At 50.9% G+C, this 19,175-nt stretch overlaps 1 protein-coding gene across 2 annotated transcripts in view; it reads left to right on the plus strand.

Annotated features, from left to right (window-relative positions):
* The window catches only part of CPAMD8 (C3 and PZP like alpha-2-macroglobulin domain containing 8), an 81,630-nt gene that overhangs the window by 21,797 nt on the left and 40,658 nt on the right, over positions 1 to 19,175 (plus strand). For both annotated transcript variants that reach the window (XM_086698715.1, XM_086698714.1), the window contains exons 13-19: positions 1,117 to 1,245; positions 7,615 to 7,798; positions 9,068 to 9,240; positions 9,802 to 9,951; positions 10,309 to 10,467; positions 11,928 to 12,070; positions 14,970 to 15,032. In XM_086698715.1, the coding sequence (XP_086554841.1) occupies positions 1,117 to 1,245; positions 7,615 to 7,798; positions 9,068 to 9,240; positions 9,802 to 9,951; positions 10,309 to 10,467; positions 11,928 to 12,070; positions 14,970 to 15,032 (1,001 nt within the window). The remainder of the gene's footprint in view (positions 1 to 1,116; positions 1,246 to 7,614; positions 7,799 to 9,067; positions 9,241 to 9,801; positions 9,952 to 10,308; positions 10,468 to 11,927; positions 12,071 to 14,969; positions 15,033 to 19,175) is intronic.

Below are 19,175 nucleotides of genomic sequence, written 5' to 3' on the forward strand. Positions count from 1 at the left end.
ACTTGGAAAATTCCAGGCTTTGGAGGCTACCTCCCAGAAACCGGGGACAAAAATGGGCTAACTTTTTTTTTTTTTTTTTTTTTAACATTTACTCATTTTTGAGAGAGAGAGAGAGCTGGGGAGGAGCAGAAAAAGGGAGAGAGAGACACACACACACAGAATCCGAAGCAGGCTCCGGGCTCTGAGCTGTCAGCACAAAGCCTGATGTGCGGCTCAAACCCACAAACCGTGAGATCATGACCTGAGCCAGTGGACGCTTAACCAGTTGAGCCACCCAGGTGTACCCCCTCCTTTTTTTTTAAAGTTTATTTCTTTTGAGAGAGACAGAGGCAGTGCAAGTGGGAGGGACAGAGTGAGACAGAGAATCCCAAGCGTGCTCCACACGGTCAGCACGGAGCCCGACGCAGGGTTCGAACTCACCAAACTGCGATCATGACCTGAGCCGAAACCAAGAGTCGGACGTTTAACTGAGCCACCCAGGCGCCCCATGGCCAATTTCTTTATTCTTGATCTCACAGAGGTCTTAGACCTGCTCCTCTGGCCTCTCCCTTGTGTTGGGGCAAGTGAAGGGAAAAAGCTCAAAGCCCAAAGGAGCAAAGCCGTATAACCACCCAGGGCTTGGTGCACGCAGGGCGGCAGGGCTCGAGCTTAGGGAGGAACAGGCTCCAGAGCCACGGGGGTGCTGTCCCACACAGCCTCTCCATCTCCTGACCGTCCTCTGAGGCCTGTGATCCCCTCCAAGAAGCCACCAGGGTCACTAGCAAGCCAGAGAAAGAGAGAGAGAGAGAGAGAGAGACAGGGGCACGGGGAGGGTTTCCTAGTATGTCCATGATAGAGCTCTCTTGGCAGCCACATGAGTCACCTGCCCCTGTCTTGAGCCACCCCCTAACACCCTGTGACCAGCCTCGGACACTTGCTTCCTGGAGCTGAGGAACGGGGAGAGGGGGGCAAAAGCACATTGGACCCCATTCTCTGAGAACCGGGGAGAGGGTTCCCCGAAGGGGAATTGGGACATGAGAGGGTCTTGCCACAGGCCAGGGCAGGCAGAAGCATCCCCAAGGACCCCCTTCCTAGGCCAAGCACCCAGGCCTTGACCAAGTACCCTCTTTTCCTCAGACCAAGGTGACGGCACTCAACGGAAAGCCCGTGGGGGCCCAGTACCTGCCCAGCTACCTCTCTCTCAGCAGCTGGTACTCCCCCAGCCAGTGCCACCTGCAGCTGCAGCCCCCCGCCCGCCCCCTGCAGGTAAGGTGCTCAGGCGTGCCCTCCACACACCTCCAGGGGATGTGTGCATGCCCCAGCAGGGCCGACACTGATGCCCTGGCCCCCGGCCCTCCAGCAAGGCCGTATTCCTCGGAATGAATGCCCATAGTTTAATTATGGTGAATATTCAGGCTGTGGCCCCGGGGTTTACCACGATAAACGTGGCCATCAGGGCTCCTGTCTGCGGGCTTGTACTTCTTGTGCACGGGCTCTGAGGTTTCCCCACGGACCTAGAGCTGGGTCTCATGTTCCTTCTTCCCTGTTATTCAGCAATCCCGATTAAGTAAGATTCGCGGAGATGTGTGTGGAGACACGGATCTGTAAAAATTGGGCAGAAGGAAGAGAGTTCCTCTGTGCCCCCTCACCCCTGCAGGCAGTGTCCCCAGTTATTAGCAGCCTGCATTCAGGTAGCACATCTCGTACAGTTGATGAGCCAGGTTGGATGTGTTGTTATTAACTAAGGTCTGCAGTGTATGTTAGGTCCTCTCTTCGTGTTGCAGATTCTGTGGGTTTGGACCAATGTATGGTGATGTGTGCCCAGGGTTGTAGTATCTTTTTTATTCTTATTTTATTTATTTTAATGTTTACTCGTTTTTGAGAGACAGTGAGGGACCGAGCGTGAGTGGGGGAGGGGCAGAAAGGGAGACCCAGGATGTAAGGCAGGTTCCAGACTCTGAGCTGAATGCTCAGAACCTGATGCAGGGCTCGAACCCATGAGCCGCAAGATCATGACCTGAGCCAAAGTCGGACACTTAACCGACTGAGCCACCTGGGCACCCCAATTTTTTTAAGTGTATTTATCTTTGGGGGGGCATGATCGGGGGAGAGGCAGAGAGAGATGGGGCAGAGGATCCCAAGCTGAGAGCAGAGAGCCTGATGCGGGGCTTGAACTCGAACCATGAGATCATGGCCTGAGCCAAAGTCAGATGCTTAACGGACTAAGCCACCCAGGCACCTCTGATGTTATAGTATCATACAGAATGGTTTCGCTGCCCTAAAAATCCTCTGGGCTCCATCTACCTATTCGTTTATCCCTCCTTCCCTGCTACCCCCTGGCAACCACTGATCTTTTCACCATCTTTGTACTTTTGCCTTTTCTAGAATGTCATGTTGTGTTGGGAGAAGTGAAAACCTCCGGGGTTGTTTTGATTGGAGGCAGTTTCAATACACACACACACACACACACACACACACACACACACACACGAAGTCAAGCCGTGAGATTTATTTACAGATCCCAGAGTGGGGTGCGCGGGTGCAAAATGAAGGGTGGGGGGAAGGGCAGTCCTCCGTCCCAGGTCACAAGCGAGCAGGAGGCAGGCAGCCGGGCAGCAAGCACCCTTTACTTGTAAGGTGGTTGGAGACGAGGTCATAGCTTTAGGGGTGGGGGTCAGTGCTATATGGTTATTTCAAAAGGCCCCCTGAGGAAAAGTGAAGCAGAAACTTGCGGCCAGAATCCTAAGCTCGGGTCCTTATCTAAATGTCCAGACTCCGGGTGTGAGGGGCTTTGTCAGGCCATCAGATGCCCCAGCAGCAGCTCAGAATAGCTGTTTTCCCATCACATGTATATGGTAGTCCCCCCTCCCTTATCCATGGAGATACATCCCTACATCCCCAGTGGATGTCTAACACTCCGGATAGTACCAGACCCTACGTGTGTTGTTTTTTCCTATACTACATGCCTATGACAAAGATTGACTTATAAATTAGGCGCAGTAAAATTAACAACAATAATGATAAAATAGAACCACGGTAACAATATTCTGTAGTGAGAGTCACGGGGATGTGGTTCCTTCTCTCTCGAAATATACTGTACTGTACCCAGCCTGCTTTCTTGTGATCACGAGATAGTAAAATGTCTACGTGAGGAGATGAAGAAAGGTTGATGTGGTTCGGAGTGTTGGGGATCGGAGCCGACGGCCAAGAAAGAATTCTTTGAGACGTCTTTGGTGCAAAAAGGTGGTTTTCCTAAAGCACGGGGACAGGACCCGTGGGCAGAAAGAGCTGCACTGGAGTTGTGAGGAGTGATTGATGGTGTAAGATTTTCTATCCTATTGGCCGGGGGGTAGGGTGGTGTCAGGGTCCCAGGAAATGGAATCTACAGGTTCCTGGAAGTTTGGCGATTGATAGAATTGCTTTTTCCCCTTGTAAATTATTAAGACAGTTGTAACCTGATGGAGACTCAGGGCCCGCATGACTGTGATCTCTATCAGTTAACCACGGGTTTTTCCCTTTCCTTTGTTCTTGGGCAGCCAAGAGTGCCTGAGGAATGTCACCTATGTGTGTGTGTGTGGGGGGGGGGGGGGAGGTTATTAGTTTGTGACTTGCCCTCAGTCTGCCTTTGTTTCCCACATCAAGGTGAGTGATGCAGGCGTTGTGACAAAGCATTAGGCTGCGCCTGACCTTCTGATGATACATCAGGAGGATCACCTGGGGCGCCTGGGTGGCTCAGTCGGTTAAGCATCCGACTTCGGCTCAGGTCATGATCTCACGGTTCGTGGGTTCGAGTCCCGCATTGGGCTTTGTGCTGACAGCTCAGAGCCTGAAGCCTGCTTCGGATTCTGTGTCTCCCTTTCTCTCTGCCCCTCTCCTGCTTACACTCTGTCTCTCTCTATCTCTCTCAAAAATAAATAATAAACATTAAAAAAAAAAAAAGGAGGATCACCCATTTCCGGAACACTGTTGATGGTGGTCAACAGGGGAGTCTCACAGGGGAGACTGTGGTAGCTGGAATCGTACAACGTGTGGCCTTCTTTTTTTAGTGTTTATTTCTGTTTGAAGGAGAGAGAGAGACAGAGCGTGAGCAGGGGTGCAGGAGGGGGCAGAGAGAGAGAGGGAGACACAGCATCGGAAGCAGGCTCCAGGCTCTGAGCTGTCAGCACAGAGCCAGATGTAGGGCTCGAAGCCACGAGCCCGTGAAATCAGGACCTGAGCCAAAGTCAGATGCCCCATCCACCGAGCCATCCAGGCACCCCATACAGCGTGTAGTCTTTTTACATCGGCTTCTTTCACTTGACAGTGTCTTGCACGGAATGGATGAGCTGTAGTTTGTTTATCCCTCATCTATTAAATAAGATACACTTTTGTATACACAGTGTAAAGCACCCTGTTAACTCCGTTAACCAAGAGGCCCCAGGCAGAGCCTGGCTGCTGCAGAGTGAGCTGCTCCCCGGCATTGCTCCCAGGCCTTACTGGCCCGTAAACCAGCCGCTGCTCAGGCCCAAGGCTGCCAGGGGAGGGCGGGTGGGGGGTGGTGCCTGGGATACAGCTTAGAGGAATCCTGGTGCCGGAGCGGCCCATTTTGGGGGCTTCGTGGCCCACTGTGGGAGTTTTGAGAATAAGAGACTCAGATGAGATCGTCTGTTCCCATTAGGCAAGGACCTGGCTGGGCCACTCAGACTTTCCTCTTGGAGGGACATCTCCATCCTGCCAGAGTCGGGTCAGCTGGCTCCAGCCCCCTCCCCCCCCCCCCCCCCCCGCGACTGTCATCGCCGGGGCCCTGGGCGCAACCTCAGGGCGTTGAGGCAGGAGTGGCCGTGCTTGGTCCAGTCTGGGCTCTGTGTCAGGGCCCTTTCCCCTTCCTCCAGCTTGAAGGCCCAGGCAGGGCGGGGGAGGGGGGATTGCTGCTCAGTAAATGGGTTTGACAACCCTATCTTTTAGGGTTGCCGTGGGGTTAGTGCACGAGAAGAGGAAGGCTATGCGTTTTTCTGCCCCCTAACATCTGAAACAGAAGGGGACTTTTGTTTCAGTGCCTTTTTATAAGGTGACTATTTACAAACTTAGAAATCGTAAAAAAAAAAGTATAATCCTGTGCCTTTCACCGGGATTTATGAATTCACATTTTGCTTCTGTCCATCTGTCCTCCTTCTTACCTGCCCACTTGTCCACCTATGCAGCCCTCTGCCCATCCATCCACCCATTCACCCATCCACGCACCTGTCCAAGGCACCTGTCCACCCATCTATCCATCTATTTTTTTTTTAATTAAAACAATTTTTTTAATGTTTATTTTGGAAAGAGAGAGACAGAGCACACAGGGGAGGGGCAGAGAGAAAGGGAGACACAGAATATGAAGCGGGTTCCAGGTTCTGAGCTGTCCACGCAGAGCCTGGCGTGAGGCTTGAACTCACAAACTGTGAGATCATGACCTGAGCCGAGGTCGGATGCTTAACTGACTGAGCCACCCAGGCACCCCATCAACTCATCTATTTCTTTAGCCCTTTTGTTTTGGCTACAACATTTGAAAATGTGTTACAGACATCCTGATGCTTCACTCTTAAAATACTTGAGCATAATACGTCCTAAAAATCAGGACATTCTTCAACATGACCTCAAAGCTATTGTCACGTCTAAGAAAATTACATTAACTCAACATATTTTTTTTGGTTCACGGGCAGTGTTCAGATTTTCAAAGATGTCCCCAGGATGTGACTTCTATCTTGTGCGTGAACGCCCACAGTCTTGTGCACACGTGTGCAAGTAATGTGCGGCTATGTGCATGCACGTGTATATGTGAGCGCGCGTGCACGCGTGGGCACGTGCGCATTTCATTCGGGATCCATGGCCACCCATGTTGCGTTTGGCTCTTCTGTGTCCGTATCTGCTCTTGATGTGGAACAGCCCCTACCTCTGCCTTTTCATCCCCGTGACTTTTGTGAAGAATTCGGGCCTGTGTGGTCTTGGAGATGCTCCCACATCCTGAATTAGAATCAGGCAGAATTACTGTGTGTGTGCTGTCCTCGTAGCAGCCTGTCAAGAGGTGCAGATTTAGGAGACCCCACTGTTGCTGGAGCTGACCTTATCCTTGGTTGGTGTGTGATTTCTACCAGCTCTCTCCCCGGTGGGTGAGGCTACTGAGTAACCTGTGGTGCCAACCTGAGGCCCCTCCCTGCCACAGCGTCCTGACCCCCACCAACCTTTCACCCGGTGCTTTTAGCTTCACTGACAATTCTTGCTGTCGTCAGTTATCACAGTAGGGGCTATGTGATGGCAGGTCTGAGTCCTGTCATTCCTTCTACGTTTATGAGTTGGTGTTCCTCTGTAAAAGGAAAGAACTTTCAAAAAAAAAAAAAAAAAAGAAAAAGAAAAAGAAAAAGAAGAAAGAACTTTCTGTCTCTTTTCCCTACCATTATTTTTGTTGCTGTATTGTTTTGAGTATGTTATGGACTTGAGGACTTTAAAAGAATCTTCCAATATGTTGTAATCTGTTATCATACTACTTATTTTATTTTATTTCTTTACTTACTTTGAGAGAGAGAGAGAGCGTGAAGGAGCAGGGGAAGGGCAGAGAGAGAGGGTGACACAGAATCCAGAGGAGGCTCCAGGTTCTGGGCTGTCAGTACAGAGCCTGGTGCGGGGTTCCAACTCACAAACTTCGAGATCACGACCTGAGCTAAAGTTGGACCATTAACCGACTGAGCCACCCAAGTGCCCCTCATACTTTTTATTTTATTTTATTTTATTTTAAAGTTTCTTTATTTTGAGAGGGAGAGAGAGAGGGAGTGCAAGTGGGAAGGGGCAGAGAGAGAGGGAGAGAGAGAGGATCCCAAGCAGGCTCCGTGCTGTCAGCGCAGGGCCCAACACAGGGCTTGAATGCACGAACCCTGAGATCATAACCCGCACTGAAGGTGCGTCGAGCGCTTAACTGACTGAGCCACCCCGGTGCTCCTAATTTCAAATTTTGGAATAATTTTAGATTTACAGAAGAGTTGCTCCGACGGTGCAGAGAGATCCTGTATATCCTTCATCCGGCTTCCCCTGCTGTTTTTAAGTTTTAGAAAGTCGTCTGTACATTGCTGAGTTGTGAGAGTTCTTTATACGTCCCGGACACTAGACCCTTACCAGACGTATGACCAGGAATGCTGAGTGTCTGGGGTTTTTACCGGGGGTCAGTCACCCAGACCTGGCCGACCACCTGCATAGCTGACCTCAGTCCCAGCCCCTCCAGAGGTCAAAGTGACAGAGTGTGACCTGTACCCCTCCCCCGGCCCCCCATGGATCATATTGTCAGTATCTGGTGTGGCCTGAGACCTCAGGTAAACAGAGACAGGCAGGCAGGACAGTTCAAAGGCTTGGAGATCGCCTCTCAGGAGCTGGGGGGCAAAGGCCACACCTCTCATGGGCCATGTTCCTGCACCGTCAGCTCGTCGAGAGTCTCCACGCCGTTAGCACAGTTGCTCCGCCGCCCAGGGCACACGGCCGGCGCCAGGATGCCCGGCTCTCTGCTGGGAGGCCAGCACTCCTGCCGCAGCCATCCCAGCCTCCTTGTGGCCCCAGAGCAGCCATCTGCCTGGCGTGGGTGCCGGGCCGTGGGTGCCAGGCAGGGCCCCCTGTGCTGCGTGTCTCCCACAGGTCGGAGAGGAAGCGCTTTTCCCGGTGAAGTCCACGTGCCCATGCAGCTTCACCCTGTACTACGAGGTGGCCGCGCGGGGCAACATCGTGCTCTCGGGCCGGCAGCCCGCCCACCTCACCCAGCGGAGAAGCCGGCGGGCGGCCCCGGAGAAACCGATTCGCTTAATGCACCTTCTTGAGACGGGTGAGCCAGGCCATTAGGCTGGGGTTCCCTGTTGCCACTGACACTGGGGTGGGACAGACAGGAAGGGGGAGCAGGACGCAGCCTGGAGAGGTGCCTGCTTCAGGGCGGAGGGCGTGTGTCCCAGGCGAGATGGGGCTCGGGCCAGGAGGATGGGCAGGGGTCAGCCGCAGGGGGGTGGAGACGTCCTCTCAAGGGTGTCCTCACCGCCTGTCTGCAGGGGACTGGGGGAGGCGAGCCACAGGCTAGACCCCTGTGCCGGCCCACACTGGACTGTGTTGCCATCTGCCGGTGGCCGCTCCGACTCTGCCCAGGTCACCTCCCCCCCCCCCCGCCCCCCACCGCACCTAGGAGCCCTCCTCCTCTCCTTGACTCTACGTGCTCACTAAAATATCCGTCACCTCCCCTGGGTCTTCCCCAGCCCCATCCCCTTCACAGCCCTTCTGCCTGAAGCAGGATCCCCAGACCGGGCCTTGGGGGCACTTGAAGACAGACGATTTGTGGTGGGGCCGTCCTGTGTGTAGTGGGGTATGGAGCCGTATCCCCGGCCTCCACCCATTCGGTGCCAGTAGCAACCTATCTACAGGCAGTACGATGCCTAAGAAGTCTCCAGGCATTGGCAGTGTCCCTGAGGGGAAGTCATCTGTAGGTGAGAATCAGATAGGTAGATAGGAAGATAGATAGATAGATAGATAGATAGATAGATAGATGGATTTATGGATACATAGATCCACAGATAGATCCCTAAATACTTAGATTTACACTCAGATTCATAGATTAATTCATAGTTCATAGACAGAGATACAGGTGCATAGATAGATACACAGGAAGACAAGGTCTCTCTCATGAGAAGGCAGAGTTTCTCACCCTCGGCACTACTGATGTTTGGGGCCAGATCATTCTCCCATTGGTGGCGCTGTCCTGTGCACTGCAGGGGGCTGAGCAGCATCCCCGGCGCCCCACCCCGCTAAAGCCGCACCCCGCTAGATGCCCGCGGCACTCCCAAGTCGGGACAGCCAAAACTGCCCCCTGGGGGGCAGCACGGTCCTAGTTGAGAACTGCTGGCCTGAATGGTGCTCTGGGAATCACACACCCACATCCTTTTGGGCCTTCCCTTCCCTTCTAGGTGGTGCAAGTGTCCACGGAGCGCTTGCCCTGGGCCAGCACCTCCACGCTGCACCCCAGGTCATCCCCAGGGCAACCTGGGGCATTGGTGGCCCCGTCGTGGGGTGCTGGGTCCTCACGCCTCTCACCACCTTTGCCTTGTCTTAGAGCCCCCTCCAGCCCCAGCAGCTGAGGCCAACGTGTGTGTGACTTCTCTCCGGCTGGCCGTGACCCCCAGCATGGCCCCCCTTGGCCGCCTGCTGGTCTTCTACGTCAGGGAGAACGGAGAAGGCGTCGCCGACAGCCTCCAGTTTGCTGTGGAGAGCTTCTTTGAGAACCAGGTAGAACGTGGGGGGCCAATCAGGGGAGTGGGGACAGGCAAGCGCCACTGAGGGCTGGGGGCTCCAGGGTGTCCGCGCCGGGCCGTGCACAGCTGCCACTCAGGCTCCCAAATGGTATCCCGGGCAGGACCCTTCAGGAATAATTGCAGCCAAGGTTGCATCTTTACTGGAGCGCCTCCAGAAGTCACCACCGATCGCACGCAGGGAAAGCAGTCAGCTGTCCCCACTGCGTTCCAGATCTAAGGGACACCACTCATGTCCCCCACAGTGGGCTCAGCCTTCTGCCCCCTCTCCCTGCATCCTTTGAAGCTGGCTGCCGCGTGCCCTTGGCCCGTGCCTGTCTCCCCATCTCTCCCCTCCCCTCCTCTGCGCAGAATGTTCCAGCTGTACCAGCCTTGTTCCTTTCATTCTGCCTCCCGCCCTTGTCCTCACCTGGGCAGCAAGGCCAGGGTCCCAAGTGAGCTGGCCAAGACCGGCTCTCCTTGGCAGGAGGAGAGGGTGGGTGGGTGAGTCAGGAGAGTCTGGCCGAGCTCCTGGTCTCTCTGCTGTGTTCGGATCCAGGTTTCAGTGACGTACTCAGCAAATGAGACCCAGCCTGGGGAGGTTGTTGACCTGCGGGTCAGGGCTGCAAGGGGCAGCTGTGTGTGTGTCACTGCGGTGGATAAGAGCGTCTACCTGCTCAGGTCTGGGTTTCAGCTGACTCCGGCCCAGGTGAGTGGGGCCCTCTGGTGCCAGGCTCCAGCACCCCCACGAGGGTCTCTCCCTTTCCAGTCAGTGAAGAGCCCCCATGTGAACCAGATTCTTTCTCTCACCATCGAACCCAATCTTTATTGCCGTATTGAAAGATCGTAGAGTCGAATTCATCAGACTCTTGCAATAGAACGTTGTCCACAGGTCCTACCTTTCCAGCCCCAGTCTGCCCATCTTTAGAATGGGCTAAAGCCACCAACGCCCATCTCCTGAGATTGTCTCGAAGTGGTATTCACGGAAGGAGCAGCCAGATCCCCGAGAGCCAGTTTGGGTGGAAAGGAAACCTCTGGCTGACTGCTCTCTGTTCTCTGCCTGTAGGTTTTCCGGGAATTGGAAGAGTATGATGTTTCTGATGCCTTCGGGGTGTCCCGGGAGGATGGGTCCTTCTGGTGGGCTGGACTGGCAGCCCGACGCAGGCGTTCGTCCATCTTCCCGTGGCCCTGGGGCGTCACCAAGGACTCCGGATCTGCCTTCGCCGTAAGCACAGATGGTCTTAGACCCACCGCCCCTTCCAGGCTCCTCTCGCTTTGAAACAAATGAACTCCGAGATACGGAGATGGTCAGGGTGGAGGTTTCCAAACTTTTATTGGGGCAGAACTAGTTTGATTCTCCCCAATGGAGGCTCATAAGCGGACCCTCCTGATTTGCAAGGCCAACCAGAGCGGAATGCTATGGGTGTCAGCCAATAACTGGGACTTGCTATGGAGCAGAGATGGTAAGGGTGCTTTGCTGGGAGGAAAACCATCACGCTGGGAGCAGGCGGCCGTGCTCTCAAGGGGCTCACGTCGTCCCCCTCCTTCCGGGCTGCGGACGCCGGGGGCTACCGGGGGTGCAGGAGACACAAGTAGCATTCTAGATCATACCACCAGCCCCCATGAGCATGCTGGCGGTCTCCACTCGAGTGCACGGCCCATCTGTGGCTGCTCTTCCCCCCTCCTCCCATTATAAAAATCATTAAAAACGCATCCTTTTCCTCTTGTTTTTTTTTTTTTATGGGAAATTTTCAGACTTACAGAAAAGTAGAACAAAGGAACAAATGCCTATATACTCACCGCCTGTAGATCCCACAATTAACACGTTGCTCTATTAGCTAAACAATAGTACACGCCTACATCTGTCTATATATTTGTATGCACATCTATGTCTGTACTGGAACAAACGATGTTTCAATTACCCATTTGTTGAACGCCTGGCAGTTTGAACTGCTGGGCCCTGGCCGCTCTTGGAATTAAGGGGCCGGGGTGTGGGGGGGGTGCTTCTGAGTCTGAGTCACTGACTTTATACTCCTTATTCCCAAAGCAGAGCTGGTCAGTCTGGGGTGGGGCTTTCCTGCAGTCTAGTTGCTCCCGGTATTTAGCGCAGTGGTCGAGATAATAACAGTAACAATTGCAGATCTCCGTCTGTCTCTGATGTAGATCAGGCACGGTGCCCACTGATTTTTTTTTTTTTTAATTGTGAAATTCACGATGAACAGAACGAACAGAAAATGCTCCTGAGGTGCATTCTAAAATGCACAATTCAGCGGCATTTAGAGCACTCACGGTGTTGTGCCACCAGCACCTGTGTCTTAATTCTAGAATGCTTTCATCCCTTCAAAAGGAAACCGCATCCCCATGAGTAGTGGCTCTCTGTGCCCCCTCCCCCAACCCCTGGCAACTGCTAATCTACTTTCTGTCCCTATGGATTTACCTGTTCTGGATGTTCCATATCCGTGGAGTCATACATGGGGCTTTTTGTACCTGAGCCACAGATATGCTGGCCTCCCCGCTGCTCTATTTTACATGGTCCCTGGGCCCCATGATCTCCTCAGCCTGTGTCACCCAGAGCAGAGCACCCAAGCTCTGCACCCAAGCCCAGAGCAGAGGATGTTGGGCTGGTAACCCCACAGTGATGGAACTGCTGGGGCCATCCCATCCACGGCACTGTCTGTTGCCTAGGAAACGGGACTGGTGGTGATGACCGACCTGGTGAGCCTGAACCACCGACAAGATGGCGGCCTATACACCGATGAAGCTGTCCCTGCCTTCCAGCCCCACACGGGGAGCCTGGTGGCAGCAGGGTCCTCCAGACAACCCCCCAGGTAATTGCCACGTCGAGTAGGGTTGTCTCACCTCATACTGTGGTCTTTAGGGGCTGGATCATTCTCTGTGGTGGGGCTGTGCATGCACAGCTGGGTGTTGAGCAACATCTCTGGCCTCCACCCACCTGTTGCCAATAGCACCCCTTTCTCCCAGTTGTTACAACCAAAAATGTCCCAGTGTCCCCTGGTGGACAAAGTCACTACTGACCTAGTAGTGACCCCAGGAACCAAGCATGCCAGCCCCCCTCCCCAGTTCCTGACCACACCCGAGTGCACGGGATTGGGGGTGCAGAGAAAGGAAGGCACCTCAGGAGCAGAACTGCCTGGAACAGAGGGTTGGGGTGGGGAGGGAAGCTGCGGCTTGATCCTCCCTCTCCCAGGGACTTTGCTTAGAAACTTCTTTCTAGTATCTCTCTCTTCTTTGTTCTTTTCCTCTCTCCTCCCTTTTCACCTTCAATTCTCTGCCTTTTCAAGTTGGACACCAAGTAATACTTCTCAGTCTCTTATTTGAACTCTGCACATTTAAGCCTTTTGAAAGGCATGAATTTCCCTAAGAGTGCTGCTTTGGCAGCACCTGAGTTGTGTTGTGAAGTGTTTCCATTATTGCTTCTTTCCAAATAGGTTCTAACTTTTTGAGCTGTGACTTGTGCAGAAGTGGACACTTTTTAAAATTTCAAGTGATATTTTTTAATTAGTATTTTTTAATGTTTTTCATAAATTTGTAGCAAACATGCATTGTGGCCAGTGAACATGGTCTTTGTGTTATCTGTTGTCCTGTTCTTACTTTGAAGACTTTTTATGTGGCCAATTTTTGTAAATGTGCATGTCTTCTTAAAAAGAAGATCTAAGCCCCCATCAATTCTGTACAGGGCTCTCTATGGATACTTTAGGTCAAGCCTATCGATGGTGATGCCTACATTCTCCATACTCTTGCTCACTTCTTGTTTGTCTGTTTGCTAACTTATCAATGACTGAGACAGAGAAGAGTTCCCATTTCTCCCCTGGATTTGTGGTTTTGTCCCTGGAGTCATGGAAACTGTAGTTTCACAGGAGGTGTTGTTTTCTCCGAGTGTCTCCTATCCTTTCCTGTCTCCCCTCTCTTCTCCCCCAACCCCTTCGTCTGATGCCTCTCTTACTACCTCCTCAAGCCCAGGTCTCAACCAGCCAGCTGGGGAAGGGGAAGTGTTCTGGAGACCTTGGCTCCCATTCTGTCTGGATTTAGGGGCTGGGACTAGGGAGGCAGGCCTTAGCTCTACTCTCTCCCACCCACTCCAAGAAGGGCACAGAACCAAAAGGCTGGGGCTGGCATCAGTGTGGTTGGTAGTGGCTCAGCATCTTGTCTCTCTGGAGACCCTGAGGGTGGGCCCCACACGCCTCAGCCCTTGTTCTAAGCCAGAAGTGGCCGAGAAGACCTCCAGCCCTAGCAAGCCTGTCCCCAAAAGCCCTCTCCATCTTTCACACATTCTCTACCTAGACTGAGGTCCTGGATACCTTGTTCTCCTGGGCTCTTTCTGCCTGGGCCGCACACTTAGCAGGAGTGTGGCAGGCCCAGGAGGGTCCTAGTTTCCAAACTCCAAATCACAGCATGGGCAAACCAGGCTCCCCATATGGTACACGGCAGTATTCTAGGATGTGGTTGCTGAGGGAGGTGTAACACTGGCCTCTGGGCCTCCACCCACCAGATAGTGCCTTGGGGGTCCTGACACTCTCATGTAGCAGGACCCCCAAGAGCTTGGCCTGCAGTGGATATGAAAGTAATTTTCTGAAAACCCAAACCACGAAAGCAGTTGTAAATCCCGCTGCACAAAGGCATAACAAATGCCTTCAAAAGCAAGTATTCATATCGTTTTGTAATTGGATAACCCATCTGTACATCTGTATTCTGAAGACAAGATATTTTTCTTAACCATATGCAGTGATTTAAATTTTTTTCAAGCAGTGTGAAAGTTTATATAATTTAATGAATTTAATGTAAGTTTCTCTCCTACCTCTAGACCCTCCATTCCCCTTTTTGGTCAATAATTTCTTAGAGATCCTTCTAGAAATTTTCCATGCATATACAAGGATTTTTTTTTTAAACAATGAGTGAATATTATAGTACTGTGCTGTGCCTTCTTTTTTTTTTTTAATGTTTATTCATTTTTGAGAGAGAGGGAGAGATAGAACGTGAGTGGGGAGGGGCAGAGAGAGGGGGAGACAGAATCCCAAGCAGGCTCCAGGCTCCGAGCCATCAGCACAGAGCCCGACGTGGGGTTCGAACCCACAAACCATGAGATCATGACCTGAGCCGAAGTTGGGCACTTAAGCGACTGAGCCACCCAGGTGGCCCTGTGCCTTCTTTTTTGAAGTCAACAATAAGCCTTAGAGAACAATCCGTATCAGTATATCTGCACTGACCTCACTCTTTTAGACTGACGTGTAACATCCCACTGCACGATTGTACTACCATTTGATTAACCCAGTCACCCTCTTGATGGAGATTTTGGCTGTTTGCTCCGACAAACCAGTCCATTCGTCTGTCTTGGCACACGTCTCCGTGGGTATTTCCCTGTGACGCGTGGTCCCTGTGACCCTTCTTCCCTTCTAAACTCAGGATGTGAAGTGCCTGTTGATTTAAGGTGATTCTATCAAGCCTTTGATGCTTCACTTCTACTAGTCCTAATCGAGTAGAATGTTAACCCTGCCAGGTAAAAGAGTTAGCACGTTCCGTCCTAATCAAGTAGAATGTTAATGGACAGCCAAGAGAATTAATACACTGCACCCTAACTGGGTAGAAGGTTAACCTTTCCAGGTACGAAGTAACGTGTTAACATTCTACTTGGGTAGATGTTCACCTGCCAGGTAGCAGAATTACATTACGCCCATGGAAACTGAATCATTTCCTTTTCTAATTTCATAGAGCAGAGAAGAGGAAAAGGACCTTCTTCCCCGAAACATGGATTTGGCATTGTCTCAACATCAGGTACAGTAAGATTCCTTTTCTTCGTTGTGTTTGCAGGCTGACTCAAGGGCACTCGTGCAAGTCCAGATTGCCCCCAGTAGGGTTGCTTTCAGATCTGACATCAACATCTGAGTAAGACTTTGGGCATCCTTTCTTAACACATAAAAACTCAAAAGCCATGAAGTCAACCCCAAATCCCGCTGCAGCTTCGGACATCTGCTCAGGAAATATGAAATGCAGGGGCTTTGTGCCTCTCACAACTCCCACTTGGGGTAACTCTATCCGCTCTGTTTGCGTAACGAGCTCATTAAAACGATTACAGTTCCCTGGAACGTGAACTCCACCCCACCCCCCTCCATCCCCTCTTCACTCCTCAGGGGACTCAAGCTCCTGCCCACAAAACAGGCTGCTTTTCTCAGCACATTTCCTTTCCACATTTGTTCCCCCTTGTCGTTCTTTTTGAAGAAGCCCTGCTGTGCCAAATTCCTGCCAGATGCTATTGGCTGTTTTTTCTCTTTCAATGCTTGGGGTCAGAACACCAGTGGTACTAGTAGCAGAAGGATGGGGGCCTGCCCTGGGAAACTAGTTAGGCATGAAAGGTCAGACGCCCCTGGGCCATGGGTGGGCTTGCTGCTGAGCAGGTGGGGTGGGGGGAGCTTCTAGACACGAGATGCCATGGCACGTGGTCATCACAGAACCGAGCTCACAGCTGGGGGTTCCTCAAACTGCTTTCACAGATGCTTGTGTCCCCATGATGGAAAGACTTAACTCCTGGTCAGAACAGATCCAGATGATTGCATTAAGTTCCAGGGGTCTAAATCTAACATGAGCTGTCTGTCTGTAATCATTCACATGTGTCAAATGTATCTATTTTCTGGGTGCTGGATGTTTTGGGGGGCCAGGTAACATTGCTTTTTTCCCCACCTTTTGGCTGTTAGAAATAATCCTGCTATGAACACAGGTGTGCAAATAGCTCTTCCAGACCCTGCTTGTGGTTCTTTTGGGTGTATACCCAGAAATGGAATTGTTGGATCGTATGGTGATTCTGTGTTTAATCCGTTTTTGTTTCTTTGTTTGTTTGAGACAGAGACAGCGTGAACGGGGGAGGCGTACAGAGAGAGGGAGAAAGACAGAATCCCAAGCAGGCTCCACTCTGTCAGTGCAGAGCCCGATGCGGGTCTCGAACTCATGAAACCGTGAGATCATGACCTGAGCTGAAACTGAGAATTGAGAGTCGGATGGTTAACTGACTGAGCCACGCAGGCGCCCCATATGTTTAATCATTTTGAGGAACCTGTATAGTGTTTCCCACGGTAGCTGCACCATTTTACATTCCCACCAACAGTGCACAAGGGTTCTTCTCTAAGTGTTCAGTAGAATTCACCAGTGAAGCCATCAGGTCTGGGGCTTTTTCTTTGTAAACAGATTTTGGGTTATTGATTCAATCTCTTTAGAGGTCTGTTCAGTTCTGGGTCTCTTCAGATTTTGTATTTCTTTGTAATTTAGTCTTGGTTGGTTTTGCATTTGTATAATTTGCCCATTTCGTCTGGATCATCCAAGTTCTTGGCATATAGGTATTTATGTACTCTTTTATGTACTTTTTTAAAATAATCTTTTGATTTCTCAGAATGGGTAGTAATGTCCCCACTTCCATTTCATATTTTAGTAACTTGAGTCTTCTCTCTTTCTTTCCCTTAGTCTGTCTAGTTAAAGGTTGGTCAGTCTCATTGATCTTTTCAAAGAATCAACTTATGGTTTTGTTGATACTCTGTTATTTTTCTGTTCTCTATTTCCTTTATCTCTGCTCTAGTTTTTTATTATTTCCTTCCTTCTGTTAGCTTTGGGGTTAGCTTGTTTTTCTTTTTCTAGTTCTTTAAGTTGTGAAATTAGGTTGTGTATTTGAGATCTTTCTTTTTATTATTATTTAAAGTTTATCTATTTTGAGAGAGAGTGTGCACATGCTTGTGCAAGTGGGGAGAGGCAGACAGAGAGGGAGGGAGAAAGAGAAAGAGAGAGAGAGAGAGAGAGAGAGAGAGAGAGACAATGCCAAGCAGGCTCTGCACCATCAGCAACTCAGGGCTTGAACTCAGGAACCTGAGCCAAAATCAAGAGTTGGACGCTTAACCAACTGAACTACCCAGGTGCCCCAAGATCTTTCTTCTTTTTTAATACATACATAGCTAGAAATTTCCCTCTCAGCACTGCTTTTACTGCATCCCATAAGTTTTAGTGTGTTATGTTTTGTTTTCATTCATTTCTGAGTATTTTAAAATTTCCTTTGTGATCTCTTCTTTGATCCATTGGTCAATTAAGAATGTGTTGATTACATCAGCTCAGGTCGTGATCTCATGGTTTGTGAGATAGAGCCCTGTGTCGGGTTGTGTGCTGACAGCACAGAGCCTGCTAGGGATTCTCTCTGCCCCTCCCCCACTTGCATGCATGCTCTCATGCTCTCTCTGTCTCTTGAAATAAATAAATAAACATCAAAAAATATGTTCTTGAATTTCCAGATTTGTGAATTTTCTGGTTTTCCTTTTGTTACTAATTTCTAATTTTGTCTTATTGTGGTCAGAGAAGATACTTTGTATAATATCTGCCTTTCAAAATCTACTGAGACTTCATTTGTGGCCTTACTCATGATCTTGCTTGAAGACTGTCGTGTGTGCATGCCTCTGGATCTAGTTGCTTTATTGTGTTAAGTCTTCTACTTGCTTACTCATCTTCTGTCTGGTTGTTCAGCCTGTTACTCAGAACAGGCTATTGAAGTCCCCAACTATTATTGTAAGCTTTTTATTTCTTGCTTCAGTTCTTTTCCTTTTTGTATGTTTCATATATGTCAGTGGTCTGTTATTAGATGTGTAGGTGTTCGTAATTGTTGTATCTTTTTGCTGTATGGAACCCTTTATTACTATCTAATGTCCTTCTTAGTCTCTCATATACTCTTTTTTTACTTAAAGCCCCTTTAGTCTCATATCAGGATAGCCACGGCTACTTTCTCTTGGTTACAGTTGGCCTGGGATATCTTTTCCATTCTTTCATTTCCAACCTATTTTTGTCTTTGCAGCTAAAGTGAGTTTCTTGTAGACAGCAGAGAGTCAGGTCATGTTTTTTAATTCACTCTGTCGATCTCTGCTTTTTCGATTGCAGAGTTTAATCCATTTACATTTAATGTAATTGCTCATAAGGAGGGCCTTATTTCCATCACTGTGCTTTTTGTTTTCTGTGTACAGTGCACCGTGCATCTCCAGGCCCCTCACAACAGCCCAGCCAGGCTGGTGGGCAGCTCCCATTCTTGTGGCTGTTTCATGGTTATTTCGGGCAGAGGGAGCGCCCCCAGGTGGGTGGGCAGAGCCAGGTGTGGTATGCCTGTGAAAGCAGGTAACTCTGAGCAGTTTGACGAGGCTCAAGGGTCGAGATGCACAAAGGTGGGATGGGTGGGAGCTGTCAAGGCTGAGCTGGAGAGAGGGAGAACTGAGCTGTCAGGTGTTGGAGTGGCCAAGTCAAGCAATGACGAGAAGCCATAGTGAAAGTAATGGTGAAGCCCTTTCATCACTACGGTGGCAGTGTAGCCTGATGCCCCCTGTTCCGGTTTCCCCACAGAACGGAACACCTTGCAGGTGGATCAGACATGGGGGTCGTCTCACTATGGAGAGAGCCCTGGACAAACGGCTCTGGCAGTTTTATGGGCCCTGACACCTACAGAATAGAGGGAGGAGAGCTCAGAGTGGGAAAGTACTGGGTGCTGAGCCAAAGTGGGAGAAATGCCTTCGAGGTTTCCTCCCATGAGAAGGAGACCTTGGCAGAGGTCTTCAGATACCTAATGACCTTGGGGCCCAGGCAGATCCCTAAAAACACACAGAGCTAGGAATGGAGGCACTGGGGCTGGGAAGGCAAATATGGGAGAAACATGGCTGGCCAGGGGCCCAGAGTCCCTGACTGCAGTTCCCCTCAGAGACCACAGCACACTGGCTAGGCCACAAGCCTGGTGTGGGGAGGGCGGCTTTCCCCGAGGCCTGCGAGGCAAAGCCTTTGTAACAGCCTGTGGTCAGGCCTAAAAAAATCACACAAAGATTTGTAATCGAGGGTCGGGCTCTGCAGGAGTCTGTGGGACAAGGATGCCAGGCCAGGAAGGGTAGATACTCCTGAAGGGCAGGCTGGTGGCAC

This window comes from Puma concolor, chromosome A2, assembly GCF_028749965.1.
Source record: "Puma concolor isolate L17-30 chromosome A2, mPumCon1.1.hap2, whole genome shotgun sequence".
Lineage (NCBI taxonomy): Eukaryota > Metazoa > Chordata > Mammalia > Carnivora > Felidae > Puma > Puma concolor.